This window comes from Cololabis saira, chromosome 1 (assembly GCF_033807715.1).
Source record: "Cololabis saira isolate AMF1-May2022 chromosome 1, fColSai1.1, whole genome shotgun sequence".
Taxonomy (NCBI): Eukaryota; Metazoa; Chordata; class Actinopteri; order Beloniformes; family Belonidae; genus Cololabis; species Cololabis saira.
The window spans coordinates 10821174-10842868 of NC_084587.1; the positions used below are offsets into that span (position 1 = coordinate 10821174).

Below are 21695 nucleotides of genomic sequence, written 5' to 3' on the forward strand. Positions count from 1 at the left end.
CTAATACCATGAAACATGAATCTAAAAATACCAGCTTACAAGTAAAGCCTCCATTAAACTCACTCAAGTAAAGATAAAGATAAGTGGGATTACTTGTTCTTTGCAACCCGTGTGTATTTATTATCATCCAGTACATTCATAGACAATAAATACTATTACATTAATATTCTTGTATTATCAATATATACTTTTATCAATGCCTATCTGTATAAATATTTGAATCCAACAGCTTTTTAAAATTGTTTTAATGAGAGTTAAATGTTTAAGGACTGTTTTATCAACTGATCGGCTATTTGACATCATATTTGTTTTTATGTGAAATCTTAATCCGAAAATAACTACAGCTGTCCAGTGAATGTAGAGGAGCACATTCTTTCCCCCTGAAATGCAGAGTCGTAGAGGCGTAAAGTAGCTCATAATGACACGGGAAGGCATTATGATTGTTTCTTGTTTCCATCAGTGCTTCTGAAAAAGGTTGCTTTGTCATGTTGGTCCCACATTATTGGCAGGAAGAGTTACAGATTTAAAGGTGACCAAAGCTTAATGCTGATGGCCTCTGTCCTTGATACTGCTGTCCGAGTGCCCTCTAAATGCAACAACTGTTGGCCTGCCCCCGCCCTGCCACATACCGCCGATCTGGGGCCCTGTCCAGGAACAACATTTGTGTCTTCAAAACCTAGACAGACGTCTAACAACTGGATCATTGTTATGCGAGGCAGCCTGATTCAGCATTGTTTTGGTAGTAAGCTGCATCAGAAAAGATTCCTCCATTTAGTTTTGTCTAACATTTTACTGCACGGCTCAGGGTGTGAGCTGTATTGAGCGTGACTAATAGGATCATGCACAAACATCTGTAGATGAATGGATGGACTGTCTTCCTTTAGCTGAGTGGCACCGGCTGATGGTAGACACTTCTCTCTGTGCAGACAGCTGTGTCAGTAGGTGGAGGGAGAGCATGGAGGGCCTTTTTCGTATCTACGAATGTCACAAATATTTAACTTGGGTGATCCGTGTGTGTGAGCTGGTTAGATGACTCACACAACATAAAGTTATCATGTTACCGTATTTTCCGCATTATAAGGCGCACCACATTATAAGACGCACCTTCAATTAGTTACGTATTTTAAAACATGTTTCCATATATAAGGCGCACCGCATTATAAGGCGCTACAGTAGAGGCTGGGGTTACGTTATGCATCCATTAGACCAAGAGTCGGCAACCCGCGGCTCCGGAGCCGCATTCGGCTCTTTCATCCTTATACTGCGGCTCTGAGTGGCTTGGGAAAATAAATTACAAAAAAGTATTTAATTGAAGTGTATTTTATTTGTGTTAGTTCTTTAATATTTTAGTTCTAAATTGGAAGATTATTGTGATTTTGACATATTAGAATAAATATATTTTATTGTTTTTTGTCATTTAAAATAAACGTCATATTCGCGAAAGCCGGTATACCCGCCAAAATGCCATCCATTCGTTGCGACTTTCAACCCCAGCAAGGCCAAGTATGGAGAAATGTAAGAAAAGTTTAAGGAAAGTAGTTCAGCCTGGCGGCTGCTTACCATATTTGCGAGACCTGTTTCGGCTCAATATTGATCCATATATAAGGCGCACCGGATTATAAGGCGCATGGTCAGCTTTTGAAAAAAATGAAGGCTTTTAGGTGTGCCTTATAGTGCGGAAAATACGGTGAATACAATTCTTGAGCTGCTCGGTGGCGCAGAGGGTTAAGCAAGCGGCTCATATACTGAGACTACAGTCCTCCTGCAGCGGTTGCAGGTTCGAATCCTGGCCTGTGCACTGTTGCTGCATGTCATCCCCATTCTCTCTCTACCCCCTGCCTGTCTGTATACTTTGAATACAGGGCCACTAGAGCCCCCCAAAAAAGTAAGATTCATTATAAAAGAAAACATTTTTCCACTCCTTTTAAATACAATTATACATATTGGCAGTAAATTACATACTGTAAATGCCATCCATTACCTATAGTCACTTCCCCTGCGTTACACGGCTGAAGCCTATCCCTCCTCTCTTCAGGCATAAGGCAGGAGTATACAGCCGTGACGGGTTACCAGTCCATCCCTGGGCTACACACAGAAGAACAATCACACACACTAACTCCTAATGTCAGTTTAAAATCACTATTTAGTTCGCAAAAGCCTCAAAAAAGGCAACTGGAATTCCTTTTCTTCATGAAGGCTTTTCACCTTCTATGCGAAAAGTATCCTTAATTTCAGTGCTAAAAGTAGGCAATTTTCAGGAGCTCAAAGGCATTTGTGTCAAGCCCTTGTCAGGCTGGTGTGGTGAGGACCCAGATGCAGGAGAGGGAGGGAGGCCGGAGGCAGGAGTTCTCAAAAACAAGGATTTTTTCCACAAAAGGAGGGAAGAGGGCAGAGGGCAAAAACCAAAAACCAAAAGTGCTGCTTGGCAGGATAAAAACTAATAGAAACAGGGATCAAAAACCTGGAGCAACAACAGGAACCATGGAGGGAAGCACAGTATGGACCGACAGGGAACAAGGGATTGACAAGACCAGATATACACGGGATAACGAGACACAACGAGACACAGGTGCAGACAATCAGGGCAGATGGGACACAGGCGGGGCAAAACAGAAACTGAATGTCAAACCCTGACAAATTGGACAATTAACTGAAAATAAGTTAATTTGTGAAACTGTCCAACTTTGCAGCAAAAATTTACAAAAAAACAGCTTTAAAAAAAAGAAAAAAGCTGTTTTTAGTCTCCATAGTTAGATTTCACATGACAGTACAACCAACTTTATTTGTACCACATCAGGTAAAATTATAAAAGCAATTAAATAAGTTCATTTTATATATATATGTTTTTAAAATTTTATGAATTGTTAAAAGCTACAGCTATATTTATAATTAGAGGTGTGGACTGTATTTTAAAGTGAATACATTCTTTCTTGTTTTTAATATCTACTAATAGACCACCATGACTGGTTGTGGGTTGGCCTGGATGGGATCTTAGATAAGAGCAGGCAGCTTGTGCTAATCAAGTGTTGCCTAAACTCAGAAGTCATTTCTGATTTCACAACCAATAAACAAACATGTAAAAGAAGAGATGCTGATGCAAATGTTTGCAGGTCGTTCAACTCTTCCAGTGTGGATTGGCTGAAGGAACCAGGAGCCACAACCGATCATATAAGAACCTTTCTAAGTACGAGTCTGCTTGGGAAGACCACAAATTGCAGGCTGACATGGATAGTCTTGCCCGAGTACAACAGGTCTAGCCCTGGTTATGACAGGCTAAGTGACCTTAATCATCAACTCCACTGCCTGATCTGATTTCATTAGTGTGATACAGTTCAGTCTCACAGACAGTTCACATACAAGCAGCAACCGAGTGGAGGGCTGGCCAAGCATCTCCATTGGAAGAAACCCAGAATTTCATGACGTTAATGCATCAGCCTTATGCAGTCATTGACTGTAAAAGATTTCAATCCACGTATTCTAATTAGAATGTATTTGCATTAATTGAACTCTATCCAATTAAGTACCTTGCTTAAAATGTCTGTAATTCTAAAATGATTAATGCTATATTTTTAGATCAAAGCTGAAACATACACTTTCATGATATCACATCTTTGTTGTTTTATTTCAAATCCATTGTGGTGGCGTACAAAGGCTAAATCATACAAAAATAAAAAATGAAAAAAGAAGTATGGGAACAGCTTCAACAAATGATCAAGCCATTTCAAGTCTACAGTCCACTCATGTGATTACATTTTTCGCATGACTCAAATGTCTGCACAACTTTACGAAGACAATAAAATAAGTTCTTTTCCATCTGGTAACTCACAAAGTAAAACACAGCCGTACTGTGATGAAACAGCATTTAAAATATTTACAGATAAAAATAGCTGTAGGTCCTTTGACTCTCGTTTACAGTTGTTTTATTGTAGCATATGACATAAACGCTTTGACACAGAAAAAGCATTAACAGAAATATATACCTTCCTCTTCTTATAGTATGTTCTCTGAACGTGAGGCATAAATGGCTGATAAACACAAAACCATAAGAATAAAGTACTTGAAAGAAACAAAATGTAACATCTAATGCACAAACAGAATGGTGTTCTTTAGTATAAGTTAAGGATGTCATGTGTGGTGATTCATATCACTATTAATCTTACTGAAGGATAACAACCCAATAAAACAATTAATCTAATGACAAATCTTTGTATATACTCAGATGGAGTATCTAATCAATTTTTGATGTAATTTAATATAATTCTGTAATAGTTCCCCTCCATGATGTTTCTATATTGGTAAACATACTGACTTCTTCACACAGGTTTAAGGAAGAGCAGAAAACAACGCCTTTAAATAAGCGTTTTCCTTCCTAAGTGAACTGTCAAGATGAGCAGAAACATGAATCCGTACATCCAGAAAACTGGTTCACATGCAACACTTTCCAATGCAAAGTTGACCTTTCACCCTTGGGACCTGGTTGATAAACACAAAACTATAAGAATAAAGGACTTGAAAGAAACAGAATGTAACATCTAATGCACAAACAGAACGGTGTTCTTTAGTATAAGTTAAGGATGTCATGTGTGGTGATTCATATCTTACTGAAGGAGAACAATCAATATAATCACAAATCTTTGTATACACTCAGATGGAGTACACATCTAATCAATGTTTTATGTAATTTAATATACTTCTGTAATAATTCCCCTCCATGATGTTTCCATATTGGTAAACATACTGACTTCTTCACACAAGGAAGAGCAGAAAACAACGCCTTTAAATAAGCGTTTTCCTTCAATAAGTGAACTGTCAAGATGAGCAGAAACATGAATTCTTACATCCAGAAAACTGGTTCACATGCAACACTTTCCAATGCAAAGCTGACCTGCCTAACAATTGCAAAAACACTGAATCAAAACTTTGCTGGACTGTGAAAAGGAGCTGTTCCTGCAGGAGAGGTGCTGAACATTTTGGAAGACCAAAAGTAACAAAATGCCTGATTGCATCCTGGCATTCAAGTCGGAACTGCTCCATGTGTCTCTCCTTTCCTCCCCCTCCCCGTCCCTCCCTCCCTCCCCCTCCCTCTCACTCAGTAATGGAGTTGAGGGGGGATGAGGGGGGATGGCACCCCCCCCCCTGAAATAAAACCGGTCAAAATCATCCCCCCTGTAAAACTGCCATCCCCCCTTTCCATCCCTAATGTCATTTCATCAATGAATGTGGTTTTACTGCTATTTCAACATTTAGAGTCATCGCCAGAAAAATAACACCAGAAAAATAACTTATTTGACAATTTTCACCTGTTTCAAGTAAATTTTCACTTGAAATAAGTAGGAAAATCCGCCAGTGGGACAAGATTTATCTTCTCATTACAAGCAAAAAAATCTTGTTCCACTGGCAGATTTTTCTACTTATTTTAAGTGAAAATCTACTTGAAACAGGTAAAAATTGTTGTTTTTTCCAGTGATGAGTCTTGTTTTAAGTTTTAAGAGTCTTGTCATTTTTTTACTAAAATGAGACATTTTAACTAAAAATAAGACACATATTCTTAAGATTTTGAGTTTTTGCAGTGATCCATTTTACTTATCCTGTGAAGGACAGAGTCATATTGATAAGTTCAGAGAACAGTTTTTTATTGTTGTGTTTTGATGTATTTGATGTAAGCCCAGTGGATATTTAAAGCTTACAGAAGGCTGCATTTAACTGCTGCTATGTCATTCCTGCAGTATTTCTGCAGGTGTTTTGGTCACTGCTATTATTTGTAATATATTATATTATTTGTAATCAGCACAAATTATCTGTCCCCATATGATAAAATCCACCATCCCCCCTGATGTTTTTTTACAACTCGAGTACTGCTCTCACTCCTTTGCTTCCTTCCCTCTCTCATTCCCCTCCCTCTCCCTCTCCCTCTCCCTCCCTCTCCTCGCCGCCCCCTCGCTGCTCCAGCCCTGCAGAGTTTTCCGTCCAGTGTCAGAGTAACATCATAAACCCAGGACCACCTGACGGCGGAGAACCGGCCCGAAATAATGGAAGCAGCGGAGAAAACTCTCACCCACCGAGATGACACCGGACTTCACGTGAAGCTGCTCGCCCTCGACAAGAACAAGAACAAGAACAAGCACCGGGACGATCCGAACGAGAAGGAGAAAAAGACGCACAGCGACGAATCCAACTATGTGGACCTGGACATGAAACCCGACGGGCCGAAAACGGTGAAGGTGACGTTCACCGGCGAGGGAAGCCAGCTGTCCGTCAGCAAAAATGACAGCTCCAATAAGGTCCAGGAGGAGAGAAAAGAGAAGAAGGAGAGAAAAGTCTCTCCAAATGAGATCCAGGGGGAGGATATTATGGACGCGCATGAGGGGCCGCTGTCGGGTGAGTCTCCGCTGGAAACTTTGACCAAACTTCCCAACAAAAACGCCGACCAGGAGGATTCGGGGAATGAGAAGCAAATAGAACCGAGTGACTGCAGTGAACACGGCTCTAATGTGAAAGAATCAGAGAGCGACGAGCTCCAGTATACGGACATGTATCTGCACAGCAGGACGGAGTCGGACGGCGCGCTCTCGGAGCTGTCGGAGCGCAGCTGCGCGTCCGAGGCCGCTCTGCTGCAGGACGAGTCGCACTACATCACCACGCACGAGATCCAGCTCACAGAGCTCGACCACGACGTGGACTACGACCTGGGCAGGGGCACCGGCTGCTGGGACTTCGAAGACGACAACTTCGTCTATTCCTTTGTGGATTACGCGTCTTTCGAGAGCGACGAGTCCCAGGAGGGCACGCTGGTGCTGGAGGGCCGGAGAGGGCTGCAGACCAAACTCAGCACCGAGCAGGAGGAGAGCGACCTCTGCGACTCCGACAAGTGCGCCAGCTCGGATGAAAGCGTGTGCAAAACCCACAGCGGGGAAGACGACTTAGTGGGAAGTGGGAAGATCCACTTATCCATCAAAACGTCGTCCAGAGCCGTGAAAGAGCCCGTTATTGGCGTGTTTGAAAACAGCAGCAGCAGCAGCAACCTGCACGAGTACGCGCAACGGTTTGGAGATCAGAGCCATTTCTCTTTCGTCAGCTCCGGCGCCAGAGCGCACGAACCCCTGTGTGATACAGCAGGCCCGTATTTCATCCCGGCTCCTTGCCGTCAGCACCTCGCCACCAAACTGAGAAGGAAAGATATCAATGAGTATTCCAGCGGAGCGTCCAGCTCCATCAGCGAGCTGGACGACGCGGATAAAGAGGTGCGTAATTTAACCGCCAAGTCTTTCCGGAGCCTCGCATGCCCATACTTTGATGCCATTAATCTTAGCACTTCAAGTGAATCCTCTTTGTCGGAATATGGGCTAAATAAGTGGTCGGCTTATGTAGATTGGAATTATGGAAACATCTCGCAGGGGAAGGAGGGAAGCGTAATTGCGCACAAGACCTCCAGCGCAACGCTGGAGATGAACAGGACTGTGGATAGTAGGAGGCGCAATGAGTCTGCCACCAGCACGGAGGCTTCATCGAGCCACATTCACGCCTTTCACAAGAAGACAGATTCGCAACAAGTGGCAGCATCTTCCAGTAAAAGGATTCAGCTGAAGGATCCTTCAGTTCAGCCGAGCCAGCGAGGAGTCACGCTGAATTTCCGCTGCAATGTCGAATCCCACGATGGACGCAGGAGTTCCAGATGCTCCAAGAAGGCACGACCCAGTGATGTCACCGGGACCGTGCTGGCCAGGTCGGGGTGTAAAGTGCAATATCACCGCGCAGAGAGCACGGAGGACACTCACAAAAGGGCAATTTTTGCATCAAGTCTGTTGCAAAATGTGATATCCAAAAAGATGCAGTTCGAGCAAGAGCGCAAAATGGAAAGGGGGGAAATCCGTGACACACACCCACCGGTCTCCCCTTGTTTTTATCAAGATGGGTTGAGAGAAAATAATCAAGGTAAGGGTTTACAGAGACAAACCTCTGATTCAGGCTCAACGTTTACTGTTAATTCTGAGCAGGATGAGCAGTCAGAGGATTTCAGGCACAGCCCCAGTGGGCCGGAGGAGACAACAGGCACCAAAACACCGGATCATTCAGAAAAAGAACAAGATGAGCACCAAAAAACACCACTCATCTCCAACCAAAGTAGTGCATTTAATGCATTAAAAGAAGAAGAGCCACAGGCTGTGAAGGAGGCTGGTTTTACATCCCTAAATGGTTCACAATACACCGCAAAAGAAGGAGTAGACACCAGCAGCATGCTGTCAAAACTACTCTTTGTTCCAAGCTGCCAGCTTCTTCCAAAAGACAGGGACTCAAATGAAGCAAAACCACCTACCGGTTCACAGAAAATTGAAAAGGAGCTGAAAAACAGCAATGATGGATACCCAGAGGTGGAAGAACAGAATGGAAAGCAAGGGAAATCACCTGGAATAAAAATATGTCTGAGAAGTGTCAAAGAAAACAAAGGAGGCAGACTTAATATAGCAAATCTCCTAACTCCTAAAATAAGTTATAACCTTAACACACTTAGGACAGTAGATGACACCAGATTCCATCTTTTGCCTGCAACTGATAAGGTCCCAAACTTCACTGTTAGAGATGTAAGAGATAACAAATGCAAGTTTCAGACGCCAATCTATCACGTTAGGGATGTGCGTAAATTGGTTAAGAGTTCATATCGGTTCATCTCTTTGGATAACAGTGACAGTAAATGTTCCACAACTGCTAATAAACTGGAGGAGAAGACCAAAGTAGAGCCACCAAAACATGTATTACCATCTCCCATTGTGATTAAATGCAACTCTGTTAAAACAAATGCTAAATCCCCAATAGCTCAAGCATCACAGAAAGAAGCAGAAGCAGATGCCCCGTCGGAAATATCCCAAAATGAAAATACTCCTTTACAGAGTGGCTCCAGCAGGGTGCCCACAGTTGTAAATAAGCAGGGCAATCCTGATCAATCCGAGGTTCCACCAAATGTTGAGGGCAAACTGTTGAAACTGAGGCTGGATAAGTTTGCAGGTGAGGCATCTGAGAGGAGAAATGAGGCTACAATGCCAAAGCAGGGTGCACTGGAGAAACTCAAAGCTGCAGTCAAAACGATGGAGCAGCTTTATGTTTTTGATCAAAATGAATGGAAGCGTAAAACTCAGCCCCCACGTCCCGTCACAGACAGCCACGTGCTGTCGGTCATCGCCAGTGAGATGGAGCTGGAGCCAGCAAACAGGATTCCCAAGCCTTCACCAAACACCACAGAAACAAGGAAGCCACAAGGAGACAAAAGGGCTGCGAATATCATACACGTTCCATATACTAATGACGGTTTTAATGCGCAGTCTCAGCAAAGTAAAACATTCACTAAGAAAAGCACCCTGCATTTTGGCAACAAGACCCACGTCAGCATTAACTCAGATGCAAACCCCGTTCCGCAAACCTCTGCTCTCCTGTCGCCTTCTGCTATTAAAAGCTCCAAGAAACCTGTGGCTCCACTGTCGGTGAAAATAGAGCCGCCGAAACATGGCCAGGTGGAGCAGGGCAACTCCAAAACCAGCCCTACTAATCCCACCGTCACACCAAGCTCTTTAGACTCTGAGAACTATCTAACCATCCCAGGACTGGGGCGGACAAATGAAAGCAAACCGTTGAACCGAGAGGAGATTTCAAGCCTTAGTAAAGTCCATGCAGGTGAGAGCAAGGAAGCCGAGCAGAAGAAGTCTCCTCTGATCATGGAATACCCAGCTGCAACAATCTACCATCATTCAACAGCAGTGACAAGTCCTCAAAAACAACCGCAGCTGTTATGTTTCTCTCCTTCCGGCCCCACTGTGTCCCCTACACCCTCTGCTGGAGAGAGGGCCCCACAAACCCAACGCAAGATGCTCTTGGACCCCACAACTGGACATTATTACCTGGTGGATACCCCCATACAGCCCTCCACCAAGAGACTGTTTGACCCGGACACAGGCCAGTATGTGGACGTCCCAATGACCCATTCGCCGGTGGCGCCCGTTACACCCGTGCCTCTCTCTTTGTCTCCCCTGGCTCTCAGCCCGCCGGCGTACGCCCCCACCTACATGATCTACCCCGGCTTCATCCCATCACCCACTTTAGCGGCCCAGGCAGTGATGCCACAATCCCCATGTCAGTCGGAGCACGCAGCCGGGGAAAACGTGAAAAACGCCAGCAGTCCTCGGCTGGAGAGCACGACAGCAGGTGCCGAGAGTTCACATTACAGTCCAATAAGAGAAGCTCAGCGGAGGCCGCTGCAGCTGGGACGTATGATCGCCAGAGGAAGTTCTGAGAGGAAGCCCCTCATCAGCATCACAAGGCAACAAGGTCCAAGAATCATCGCGCCACCTTCCTTCGATGGAAAAACAATGAGCTTTGTAGTTGAGCATCGGTGACCAAGACAGCGGCTCTTCGGAAATGTAAGTTTGCAAGAATTACACAAATCGATTCAGAGCAATCGTTTCTGTATGCATGGTGGTCAGGACTTTCAAAACTTCTTTCATATTTTAAAATACTACCCTTAGTAGAAAGCTTTTTGCACACCGGATATGCATGAATGTAGAGCAGGTGAGTTGGGTGCCAAAAGAAAAAAGCCAAAAGGTTTGATGCCGGATTGATGCCTTGAGAAAGGTCGATGACCGAAACGTTGGCCCAATAAAACACTAGTCTGGTGAGAAGAAGGTGTGCAGGAGTTTTCTTTTTAAAATACTACCCTTGAGATTCCCTGCAAGTCACTGTAATGCACTTTAGTAATTAAGATCATCCTCAGATCATCCGTAGACTTGTAGGAATGCTGCACTTAAAAATATTTTTTCTATCAAATTATGTTCACTTTAACTAAATATGATTACATTATATGTTTAAAAAAATGAACTGTTTCCCAGGAACTTTAAAAACTTGATAATTAGCTAAATTAGATGGTGTTTGGTAACCATGAATTAATTTCAACTTAGTTTATTTGAATGACACCAATTTACAATCTCAGGGCACTTCAAGGAAAAAGTATAAAAGTTCAATACAAGCTCCGTGAAATAGTCCAGTTTGGCAAATTTCTCCTTGTTTCCTAGATGTTTACAGGCACTTGATTAACGATTAAAAAAAAAATCGTTAAAAATAAAACCTAAGATTAACGGGATGTTAAACAATGGTAAAAATCGCCCTGTTCCAACTTTTGTTAAAGCGACACTACGTAACTTTTCCACCTTAATATAATATTTCATCATCATCATTGTGATGGTACATCAACTTCCAACAGGTTTAATGAACCTCTGTCATGGTCTGAAGGGTCTGTATCGCCTTCACTGGCACTATGTAACTTTGAGGTGGATGGTAGGAACCCTTCCACACTACTGGTAAAGCACTACCGCTTTAGTCCAAAGGAGCCGCCAAACTCAACAAAAGCTGAAAGTTACGTTGTGCTGCTTTAACTGGGTTGTTGCCATCAAAAAGAGCTAATGTTTTCTATGAAATGGTAAAATGGCTCAGTTTCAGCAGGCGATCCATTAGTTATGTCCTGTTGGGAATAAAATAGGGATTAATGACATTTGCAAATCATCGCACCCTGTTTTGATTTGCAAACATAGAATGACTGCGTAAATTCACAGAAATATGACAAAGAGCAGTCAAATGTAAAAAAAAAGACAAACAAAATTATAACAAGGTAGAGCTGCGAAATATTAAATCCTTAATCCACAAAATTACCAGAAAGTGTTGGAAAATAATGAAAAGGAGACACATTGTGATTAAAATAGGACAATGAATGAATACAGAAATAAAAATACTGACATTCTAAATGAACATAGACACATATTGGGAAGAGAGAGATGCACCTGGCCAAACTAGGACACAAAAAAATATCATAAGAATGACATAAAAATGACACAAAAATGGGGGAAATGACGACAAAGTGACATAAAATACTAAATCATATACAACAGTCGAAGACGATGCTGGGGATAGTTGAAGGAAAAGCAAACAGCCTTGTACACATAATATTGATGAGTTTAGTTGGTTTTATTTTCATAATTTCTGTGTGAACACAAGCAAAGCTGCACTCTTGGCCACTTTAGTGGTAGCGTGTCATGTTAATAGACATGCAGCAGCTTCTTGTCAGGTAACCTGATTCCCCCAAGCTCGGCTAGCTGATTAGATTTTCATACAGTGCTCGGAGCTTTTCTCTGCATTACACATCGGCGGACTATTTTAATAGCGTGCAGTGAGTTTGTTTACACGGCCTCTTCTCAGGGTGTTAGAGGAAACTATTCCAGTTACTGACACCTTCCGCTAAGTTATTCTTAATCAGTTGCAAATGCTTTCATTTCTCATGTAGCATTCCAGTTTATTGCTGTGTTCGTTCCTTGTTTGTGATATTTCAGGAAACTTGAATAAGTTACAGTAACATACTGTATTTTCTTGGGTGATACTATTTTCTAATGTATGCTCAACTATTTTTAATGAATCTGAGGAGGCTGAATACACCGCAATGAAGCTAAGATTGCATTTAAACAAGTAAGATAATGTTCAAATTAAAAGATTTTGCAGAATAACTGCTTGCAAATGTTTACCATGCAGCGTATGGTACTCATAAAGTGATATATTGTGTGAGGTAATCTTATATCTGGTATATATCCACCTAGTCCTAGACAGTTTCAGTTTTATTTGCATGGGTTTTTAAGACGCCTCAAATGCTACAGGACTGGAAGTTCATAGATTTAACCTCAATACTCAGGTGCTATAACGTAATATAATATAAGATTTTGCTTCGACTGCAATCCTTTGTGTGCTGAATTTGCAAAAATCTCTGTCCTACAAAACCTGACAGATTCTTTCAGTCACAGAGTCAAAAAACAACAGCTTGAGTTTGTTGATCTCATTGGTGTCACATTTGATTCAAATTAATGGTCATCACTTACTTGCATTAATCCTCATTTTACAGGCTAATGTTGCAGGTAACCATGAAATACTATAGCTTTATATATATATATATATATATATATATATATATATATATATATATATATATATATATATATATATATTTAAAAAAAACATAGGGTAAACATAATCCTACAGTTAGAGACAATTGTGCTTCTTTCTTTTTTCTTTTTTTTACATGACACCAGGGACATATTCACTTACATCTCATTACATGAATCTAATTAATTTTTTAAAGACTAAACCTAGTATCATGATTTTAATGCAGAAACTGAATCTTAATCCGGTGGTTTAGGTGGTTAAACCTGATAAAACTGGAGAAGAAAATGAACTATTGGGTGAGAACCAGATAGAGATTGAGTCCTGGTCATTCAGTCAAATGAATACCTACTGCTGCACCATCCATCAAGTGGAGGAGTGCTTCTGTATGTAATCATGGATTTGGAGTAAAAATAGACATACATAATTCTTAAACTGACAACGAACCGAGAACAACTGAATTTAAGTTCATTAAATCAATAATAATAACCTCAAAGTGTATTCATTTGTAAATGTTGACCATGGCCAAAGAGTTAGATTACTTCTTTATATTTGTTTATGACTCGACGTCTCATTACTCTCACATGCTGTCGCTCGGCTCCTCCCAAGAATGAAATCCATTCTCTCTTTCCGTCACACTCGTATATACACACTTACACCTAGTCAGAATCCATTCTCAGCTAATGTGTCAGAGCAATAATACAAATGCATGAGTGTGAAGGATACATGTCAGCTGGTTTCGTGGGAGGCAGGGGCCTTGTAAGGGTTGAGTAGTGGTGTGTGAGGGAAACACAGCATGTATGTGTGTAGCTCGAGGTGGAGGGACTGGGGGGGGGGCATGACTGGGATAGTGATGCAGGAGGAAAAGGTCAGGCAATGCAAAGTATTTGTTGTGCTGATGCAAAAGGGGGGACAGCTGCTTGGAGAGATCAGATCCTGCTGCAGTTCCAGCTTGGACGCGAGTCTGCAGGACTGCGAGGGGGTCAACTTTTTATAGCCCCCTCCCCCTTCGCTTATCCCTAAATGTGGAGAGGAGTTGTAGATCACTGCCGACCTCCACAGCTTCTGTGTAAACAAATGGAGTAGCCTTTCTCCCCGGACTGATTTGACTAAATCTGATCAGCCGATTCAAGGCAAGACTGTGTATTTCGAAGGCTCACACACTGATACAAATATTGTGCTGGATCTACTTAAAAAAAATTAAGGCAACTTTTTGCATGAGATTATTATGTAGATCAAGAAAGTCTAGTCTTTGAAAATAATACATTTTGCAAGTACAGACAACTTAATTGTGTTAAGTTTACTTTATTTATCAAAATTAAGTTCACTTTAAAAAGAAAAAAAAGAAAAAAGAAGAAGAAAAAAAGGGGGGAAAAAGAGAAAAAAGGAAAAAAGGGGAAAAAAGATTAAAAAAAGGAAAAAAGAAAAAAAAGGAAAAAAGAAAGAAAAAAAATTAAGTTGACTTTACTTGCAAATTAATTTTGTACATACTAAAAATGAAGTAGTTTATACAAAGACTAGTATTTCTTGATCTACATAAAAATCTCAAAAAATCTCGTGAAAAAGTTGCCTTAATTTGTGGTGTTCTATTTAAACAAATCAAGCATTTTTCATCTAAACGTTGGTCAATCTGCCCAATAGATTAAAATTGTTAAAGGAAAAGTAAATTTTACATAAATACTGCTTGTTAAGGAAAAAATACACAATGTCTTGTTTTTCAAACAAATGCAGATTAAGTTCAAAACTAGATGTATTCATGTAAAGCAACAAACTTCATTTTTAATTGTTAATATCACAGATTTAAATATGTTATATTTACACTACAACTTTTATTACAAACAAGCTAAACATATGACCATGTGTTCACGGCAATACTTGTATTTTTTGTTCTCTGTCACCTCCAGATATCTCTCCTGAGGAATCTGCCTGCATTCAGTGTAAGTGCAGCTTTCCCCCCATGTGACCTGCTCCCAAGACGTCCACCGTCACCTTCTGCCCTCTCTTTGTACTGTTGTTTATCTTTGTTTTTATGTGTGCATTGCAGCACTTTTGAAGTAGAAACAAATTCAACCATGCCCTTTGGCTAATGCACTGATAAAAAGAAAAAAAAATCTGATTTGTAACACCTTTAATTCAGAACTCTGTTGTTTAAATGCTATCTGTGCCCTGCAGTCTATTCAAAAGGAAACAAGGACGTTATGTGACCTAAAAGTGTTATTTATTTTTAGCCAAGCTACCACTTAATTAATACTAATACAAGATACCATGCATTTAATGTGAGACTATGTCATTTTTCAAAAGAAAAAAACAGTTAACATATGAGAAATATAAAACAGTTACACTAAAGTCTCTCTGGTGTCTATTGCTCTGTAATTGAGATTACTGAGTTTGCTTGCTGTCATTATGACACTAAATGTTCTGCGATTAACACTCTGTTACAGATTAATTTATGTTATCACAAAAGTAAAACAAGATGCAAACACGCAGAACTTGATAAGGAGTTATATTTGATGTCTGATGTGGGGTGTTTTAAGCATCTGTAGGTGCTTTTGCACCACAATTCTTGTAACTGTAAAATGTCTGTTTGTCTGTATTACACCTATTGTAGGTCATCGAACTTCTTATACAGGGTTTTATTTATTTTTTTCGTTCCTGCTCCGAAGTGGAAACCAATTACACAAAAATGTACTAATATTGTAGCTCTTCCAAAATCTGTATTATTGACATATTGACTACTATTTAAGCTCTTGTTTGGGCATATGATGTCTGTGAGATATTCCAGACATTCAACTGAAAAGAGATCACTTGGAAAACTAGAGTACTAGAGAGTAGAGGGATTAAGTTCCTTGTCTGCTTCGGGTCCTCCAGGAAAAATTGTGCTATAAGAAAGAAAACATGTTGGCAAAGTTTCTCCCATCTGGGCCAGCAGTGGAAAAGGTTTTGCAGATGTTAATTTGTAACATGGTTATCAAAAATTCAAAGGGTTTTCAGTCAAGCGTAGTTCCGTATTGTATGTGTTTTTTCTTTATTTTTTTTTTAATTTTTTTTTTTATCTTGACCAGAATGGTTTGCTATTAATAAAAATTAGCCAGCAGGAAGAATAGATAGGAATCATGACAATCTTTGGTGTATAGAAAATAAAAAGTCCTGTAAGTGGTGATGAGGCCACATTCAAATGTAAAAAAATTCAGTTGGTTTAAATTGCACAATTTCTGTAGGTCTTTCACAATTATCCAACAACAGGGACCATTCGTCTGCACTGGATGTTGAATCAAACTTTTTTTTTTTTTTTTGGTTATAGTAAGTCTGATGATGATTTGAAACTAATATATTTCAAATGAATAATTAATTTGTATTAATAACTAATAATTTTATGTATTGACAAATCATTTTACAGAAGATTCAAGTAACAAATATATATTTTGGTATTGACATGTATCATATCACTATCATTTAAATGTCAGTCAGCGGCTCATGTTCTACTTTAAGAAACATCCATGTCATGACTTGCACAATGCTGCCAATTCCTGCACAACTGTATGTTGTATGAAATGTTTTTTATTTCAAAAGCACACCTTTTATATTACACTGAGAGAACAGAAACGCAACGATGTGTGTCGTTCGGATGAAAACAGAGCTGGGCCTCGGGTTTAACGCTGTATCTACTAAGGTCATTAGTAGTAATCGTGGGGCTAATGAGTGGGAGCCAGCTGAGATGTTTGGAGGACGAGTTCCTCTGTCTGTGCTGCTGTAGTTTACACTTTTGTGCAATGAGATGGGAGCTGGTGTGTGTCTGAGTATGTTTGTGGCTGTGAGTTATGTGTGGCATTTGAGCATTCTGTGAGTACAACACGGAGTTATGTTACTTCTCTGCAAACAGGGTCACGCAGGCTGTACATGTGTGAAGTGTGACTTTACACTTAACACACTGCAGCCGATTGTCTCTGGAGTTCCTCACTGTAAATTGTCTTGAGGTGGGATTTTATTAATAATCTAAGAGACTATTAACCACTGAAATCCAAATTAGAATGACTTTTCATTTTTTTTAATTACCTCTTCTTCTTTTTTTGGTCCTGTTTCCATTTGAATACACGGCGGGGCTTCATTTGTCATTTTGCTTGACTTGACTCACTTATACCAGCATCCATGTAGAAATTATGCCAACTGTAGATTTGCTGTTTTTAATCATGTTTCATAAACTAAACACAAAGGTATTTGGAGCTGCTGGTCAGTCTACGTACCTCCATGTAAAATAAATATAGTTTACCCTCTGGGACACCATGCTCTACATAAATGAGTTGCTCCAAGAGTAGATTTTGTTATGATCAATCAATGCAGTGTTTGAGACCATATGTTATTGATTTTGCAAAAAATAAAAAAAGTTTGCTCTTCAGGGCAAATTAAAGTTAAAACACTTGATGCACTTTGAAGTGCAATTGTAGCTTAAAGGTTTATTCTGGAGTTAAAACAAACTTTAGATCTATTATTAGGTGATACGGAGTGTAAATGTTTGTTAGGGACCAAAACAACATGAATCAAAGCGGTTCTGAGTGATAGTGACATATGCACTTGCAGTAACATTAATGTTAACACTTAGGGAAATCCGTAATAAATTGCTAATTTAAAGGTCAGACTGTTTAACTGATAGCGTGGATACTTTCAAACCAAAGTGACATTATTTGGAAATGTACAGAAAGTTTATAAAAAGGTCTGTTTGTATATGCGTCTCAGTGTGGTTGCTGCCATGTTATCATAATTCTGTACAAGTCAAGTTTGTCACATAAATGTCTGTCAGTACGTGCAAAAGAATGAGAGATGATGGATCAGTACTTCAGTATCTATACGACAAAACAGGAAACTGTCTACAAGTAAAAATGTAAACCAGACCCTTACAACAGGTAACATTAGGGTTGTTTATATGTTGGTCAGTTGCCCCAAGTGTTTACGCTAATTGTCAAAGTTTTTTTCTTTTGTCACTAAAAACTACTTCAGTTTACATTGTTTTGGTCCCTAAATGAATTAAATGAATTAATTAAATGAACTAATTGCCATCTAACAATAGAGAAAAAGTTATTTTAACTCCAGAAGATTCCCTTGAAGTTTAAATAAAACTAAGTCTATTGAATGTTAATTTATTTGAATAAATGTATTTAATAATAAATAAAAAAAAGTCATTGGTTTGGGAAAGGTAAGAAAAGGAAAGCAATTTTTTTTTAAGTATAATTAGGTCCATACTGAAGGGATATGTGCCACTATACACCATGAAAAGTGGACCGATAAGGAGACACTTTACTTTAGTGCATTCACATTTATTTACATTCATAGTGAAATTTGTAAAATTGGATAAGAAATGCAATAATTGTTAATATAGTAATTAATAATTTGCAAGATCCAGTAAAGTGCAGGATGAACATAAAACTGAAGCAACTTAAGTTCACTCGTGCCTTTTATTAGCAACACTGTGCCCTTTATCTGTTAATAATAATGAACTTAATGCACTTAAAGTGTGACTGTTTTGTCACCAATAATAAGGAAAACATTTTTATTGTTGAATTTTGCCCCAAAGTTGCACTATAACAAGATTTTTATTAGATGTTTTAAAATTATGTTTAAGTCCTCTTTTTAAAACATAACATGGCACCGTGCATAAATACTATGCCATCTCAAGCACATTTTTCTTCTTTTGACATATCAAATGCGTTACGATGGTTGAGGATGAACCTGATTCCTGATGAAAATAACACAAACAAAAAAACATACCTGCAGGTAAATTGATAGTACATGGCATGGTATTCTTTGTGATTTACATGCCATGCCATAATAACTGGCAGGTTTGTTTTTGGGCTAAATAGGGCTAACTGATTATATGAACGCTTTATTTTGTATGAAATAAAAGGACTCAGTTGAGGTGAATGTGATGTGATGGTCTGAGATAAGTGCATACTTGTGTAAATGTCGAAAGAAAAGAGGCACGCGTTTGAATGACATGTCCTAATGGCTCTAAAGTCGTGCAGTAGTGTAATCTTTGTCAGCGATGCCGCCAGCTGTGTTATGTGGCTGCCTCTCAATAAGACAGAGGTCGGGATGAACGTGGAGGGACACTTGAAAAAGAAAAGTGAGTGCTGTGTTCGCACTTACCATGCTGAAAGTAAGGAATATGGTGAATGACTGTAATGTAGACTGAAGAGCCTACATTTGTTTGTAATAAATTAAAAATACAAGCCATGAACACGTTTCTGTCCATGTGACTCAGTTTAAGGCCTGCTTTTGTGTTTAATGCCGTTTGTTTTTCTGCTGTCCTTCAAACAGGAGTCTCTTTCATTAGAGATGGAAGAGAAAATACAATATTTACTTAAAACCACATTTTTCTTCAGAGCCACAATAAAGAGACAACATTTTTTTGAGCCAGCTCCAATTTACTCATAGCTTTATTTATGATTAATTTCTGTTTTATTTATGTTTCAATTAAACAATAGTAAAAGAAAACATATTTCAGAGTAAATATTTGGCTGGTTAAACTGTCTATATCAGGGGTCGGCTACCCGCGGTTCCAGAGCCGCATGCGGCTCTTTAGTGCCGCCCTAGTGGCTCCTGGAGCTTTTTAAAAAATGTTTGACCTTTTTTTTCCTTTTTTTCTTCTTTTATTTCTCTTTTTTTTCTTCTTTTTTTCTTTTTTTCTCCTTTTTTTCCTTTTTTTCTTTTTTTCCTTTTTTTCTCTTTTTTTCTTGCTTTTTCCTTTCCTTTTTAATCGCGACATTTCGACTTTTTCTCAAAATTTTGACTTTTTTCTCGACATTTCGACTTTTTCCTCGATATTGCGACTTTTTTCTCGATATTTCGACTTTTTTCTCGAGATTTTGATTTTTTTCCTCAACATTTCAACTTTTTTCTCGACATTTCGACTTTTTCCTCGATATTTTGACTTTTTTCTCGCAATTTCGACATTTTTCTTGACATTTCAACTTTTTCTCGACATTTCCACTTTTTTCTCGACATTTCCACTTTTTTCTCGAAGTGCATAATGAAAAAAAAATCTTCCCCCAGTTATAACTAATATAGAAACATGCAGCATGTGCTGCCTTCATTCTAAGGCTGATACAAGACTTTCCATTTTTTGCGGCTCCAGACATATTAGTTTTTTTGTGTTTTTGGTCCAATATGGCTCTTTCAACATGTTGGGTTGCCGACCCCTGGTCTATATCTACTGAACAAAAGAGACAAATGTGTTCAATTTTCACTGCTTAGCACCCCTAGAGCTTGAACAAATCTGTGTTTTTCACATTTCATTTGACTTTTTTTTCCATTGTGGACTACAAATCAAAAATATTTCATGTTTTATCTTACCAGCCTCATTTCATTTGGTAATATACACCTATTCTGGTATTTCAGGTCTGCGAAGGCTTAATGCCAGCAAAAGTACACATTTGGCATGTGCCTGCGTGCAAGGCTAGCTTTCGGGTGACAGTGAAACATCACCCGGCAAGTCTTAAGTTTAACCTGACAGTTTGCTGCCGTGTTTACTTGGTTGCCGTGGACGCGGCGAGACTGGCAGACACTGGTTTGCCCCCAGCTGCTCTCAGTACTTTCTAAAGAATCCACTTTAGGGGCCAGTTGTTTCATTTGGATGCCAGCAGGGGCTCTGATGTCACATCTATGACACTGGAAGAGTCCAGATTTATTGCCTCACCTAGATCAACAAGTAAGTGTCTCGTCTAAGCCGGTGAAGAACATTCTCAATAACTGACCATGAAACTGTGCTCCTTTCAAAGTCCGTGTTATCTACTGTATATGGAAACCGTTTTATACCGAATCTGTGTTTAATGTATTATGTACGTTCAAATAAGAGTATTTATATATATATATATATATATATATATATATATATATATATATATATATATATATATATATATATATATATATATATATACACATACATATATATGTATATAAACAACAAGTACTTGTTGCTTACAGTATATTAAATGCTATCACGTTGTATACAGTATATGACAATTCTCAATACTTTAATAAAATAAACTGTAATTGGGTACTTTCCAGAGGAAACTTAAGCCTGAGTGAAGCTTAAACTTAAATATGGTGGAAGAATAACAGCTGATTTTAGTTTAAAGGTATAGTCTGCAATCGTATTCAAAAACATTTATTGTTATACTGGGTGAAATGGTCCTTCCATCCTGAGAGTAGCCAGTGAATAATGTGTTCAGAAAAAGGAAAGAAAAAAATCCGACCTCTCTGACAGCTTTAATCCTGTAAAAACTCTGACCAATCTGTTTTTTGCACACCGAATGACATGGATTGGTCAGAGGACCAGAGGATTGGCAGGGGGGAAAGAACCAATCAGATGCCTTCATTTTAAGTCCCGCCCACGCCCCCCTCTGTCCCATGCGCGCACTCGTCACGCCGAAAATCTTGCCGGAAAACTTCACACACTCGAGTCACGTTTGCTGAAGAATGGCAGAGAAAACGCAGCAGAAAATACCACCTCCAGCGTTACTTGTAACGGCTCACCCTGCTAAAAAGGCTAAAAAAAGAAAGCCAAAGTGCAATTCTGCGGCGCAGGTTGTCCGCTACTGGGGTCTGCCACGGGATGGAGGCGTCTCCATCCCAGCGAGGGCGGAGAGCGCCGGTGTGGGTGGCGGTGCGCTGCGATGCTGTGCAGGCTCTGGAGCCACGCCGTAGGCTACGGCGTACCCTACGCCGTAGCCTACGGCGTA

General features: G+C 39.7%; 1 protein-coding gene across 1 annotated transcript; it reads left to right on the forward strand.

The window, feature by feature from the left end:
• Positions 1–5974: 5974 nt before the first annotated feature.
• Positions 5975–19180, forward strand: LOC133458767 (uncharacterized protein C4orf54-like). The gene is made up of 2 exons (XM_061739000.1): positions 5975–10406; positions 14865–19180. Exon 1 carries the CDS (start codon positions 6030–6032, stop codon positions 10380–10382), a length of 4353 nt encoding a protein of 1450 aa, XP_061594984.1. The 5' UTR covers positions 5975–6029; the 3' UTR covers positions 10383–10406; positions 14865–19180.
• The last annotated feature ends 2515 nt before the right edge of the window (positions 19181–21695 follow it).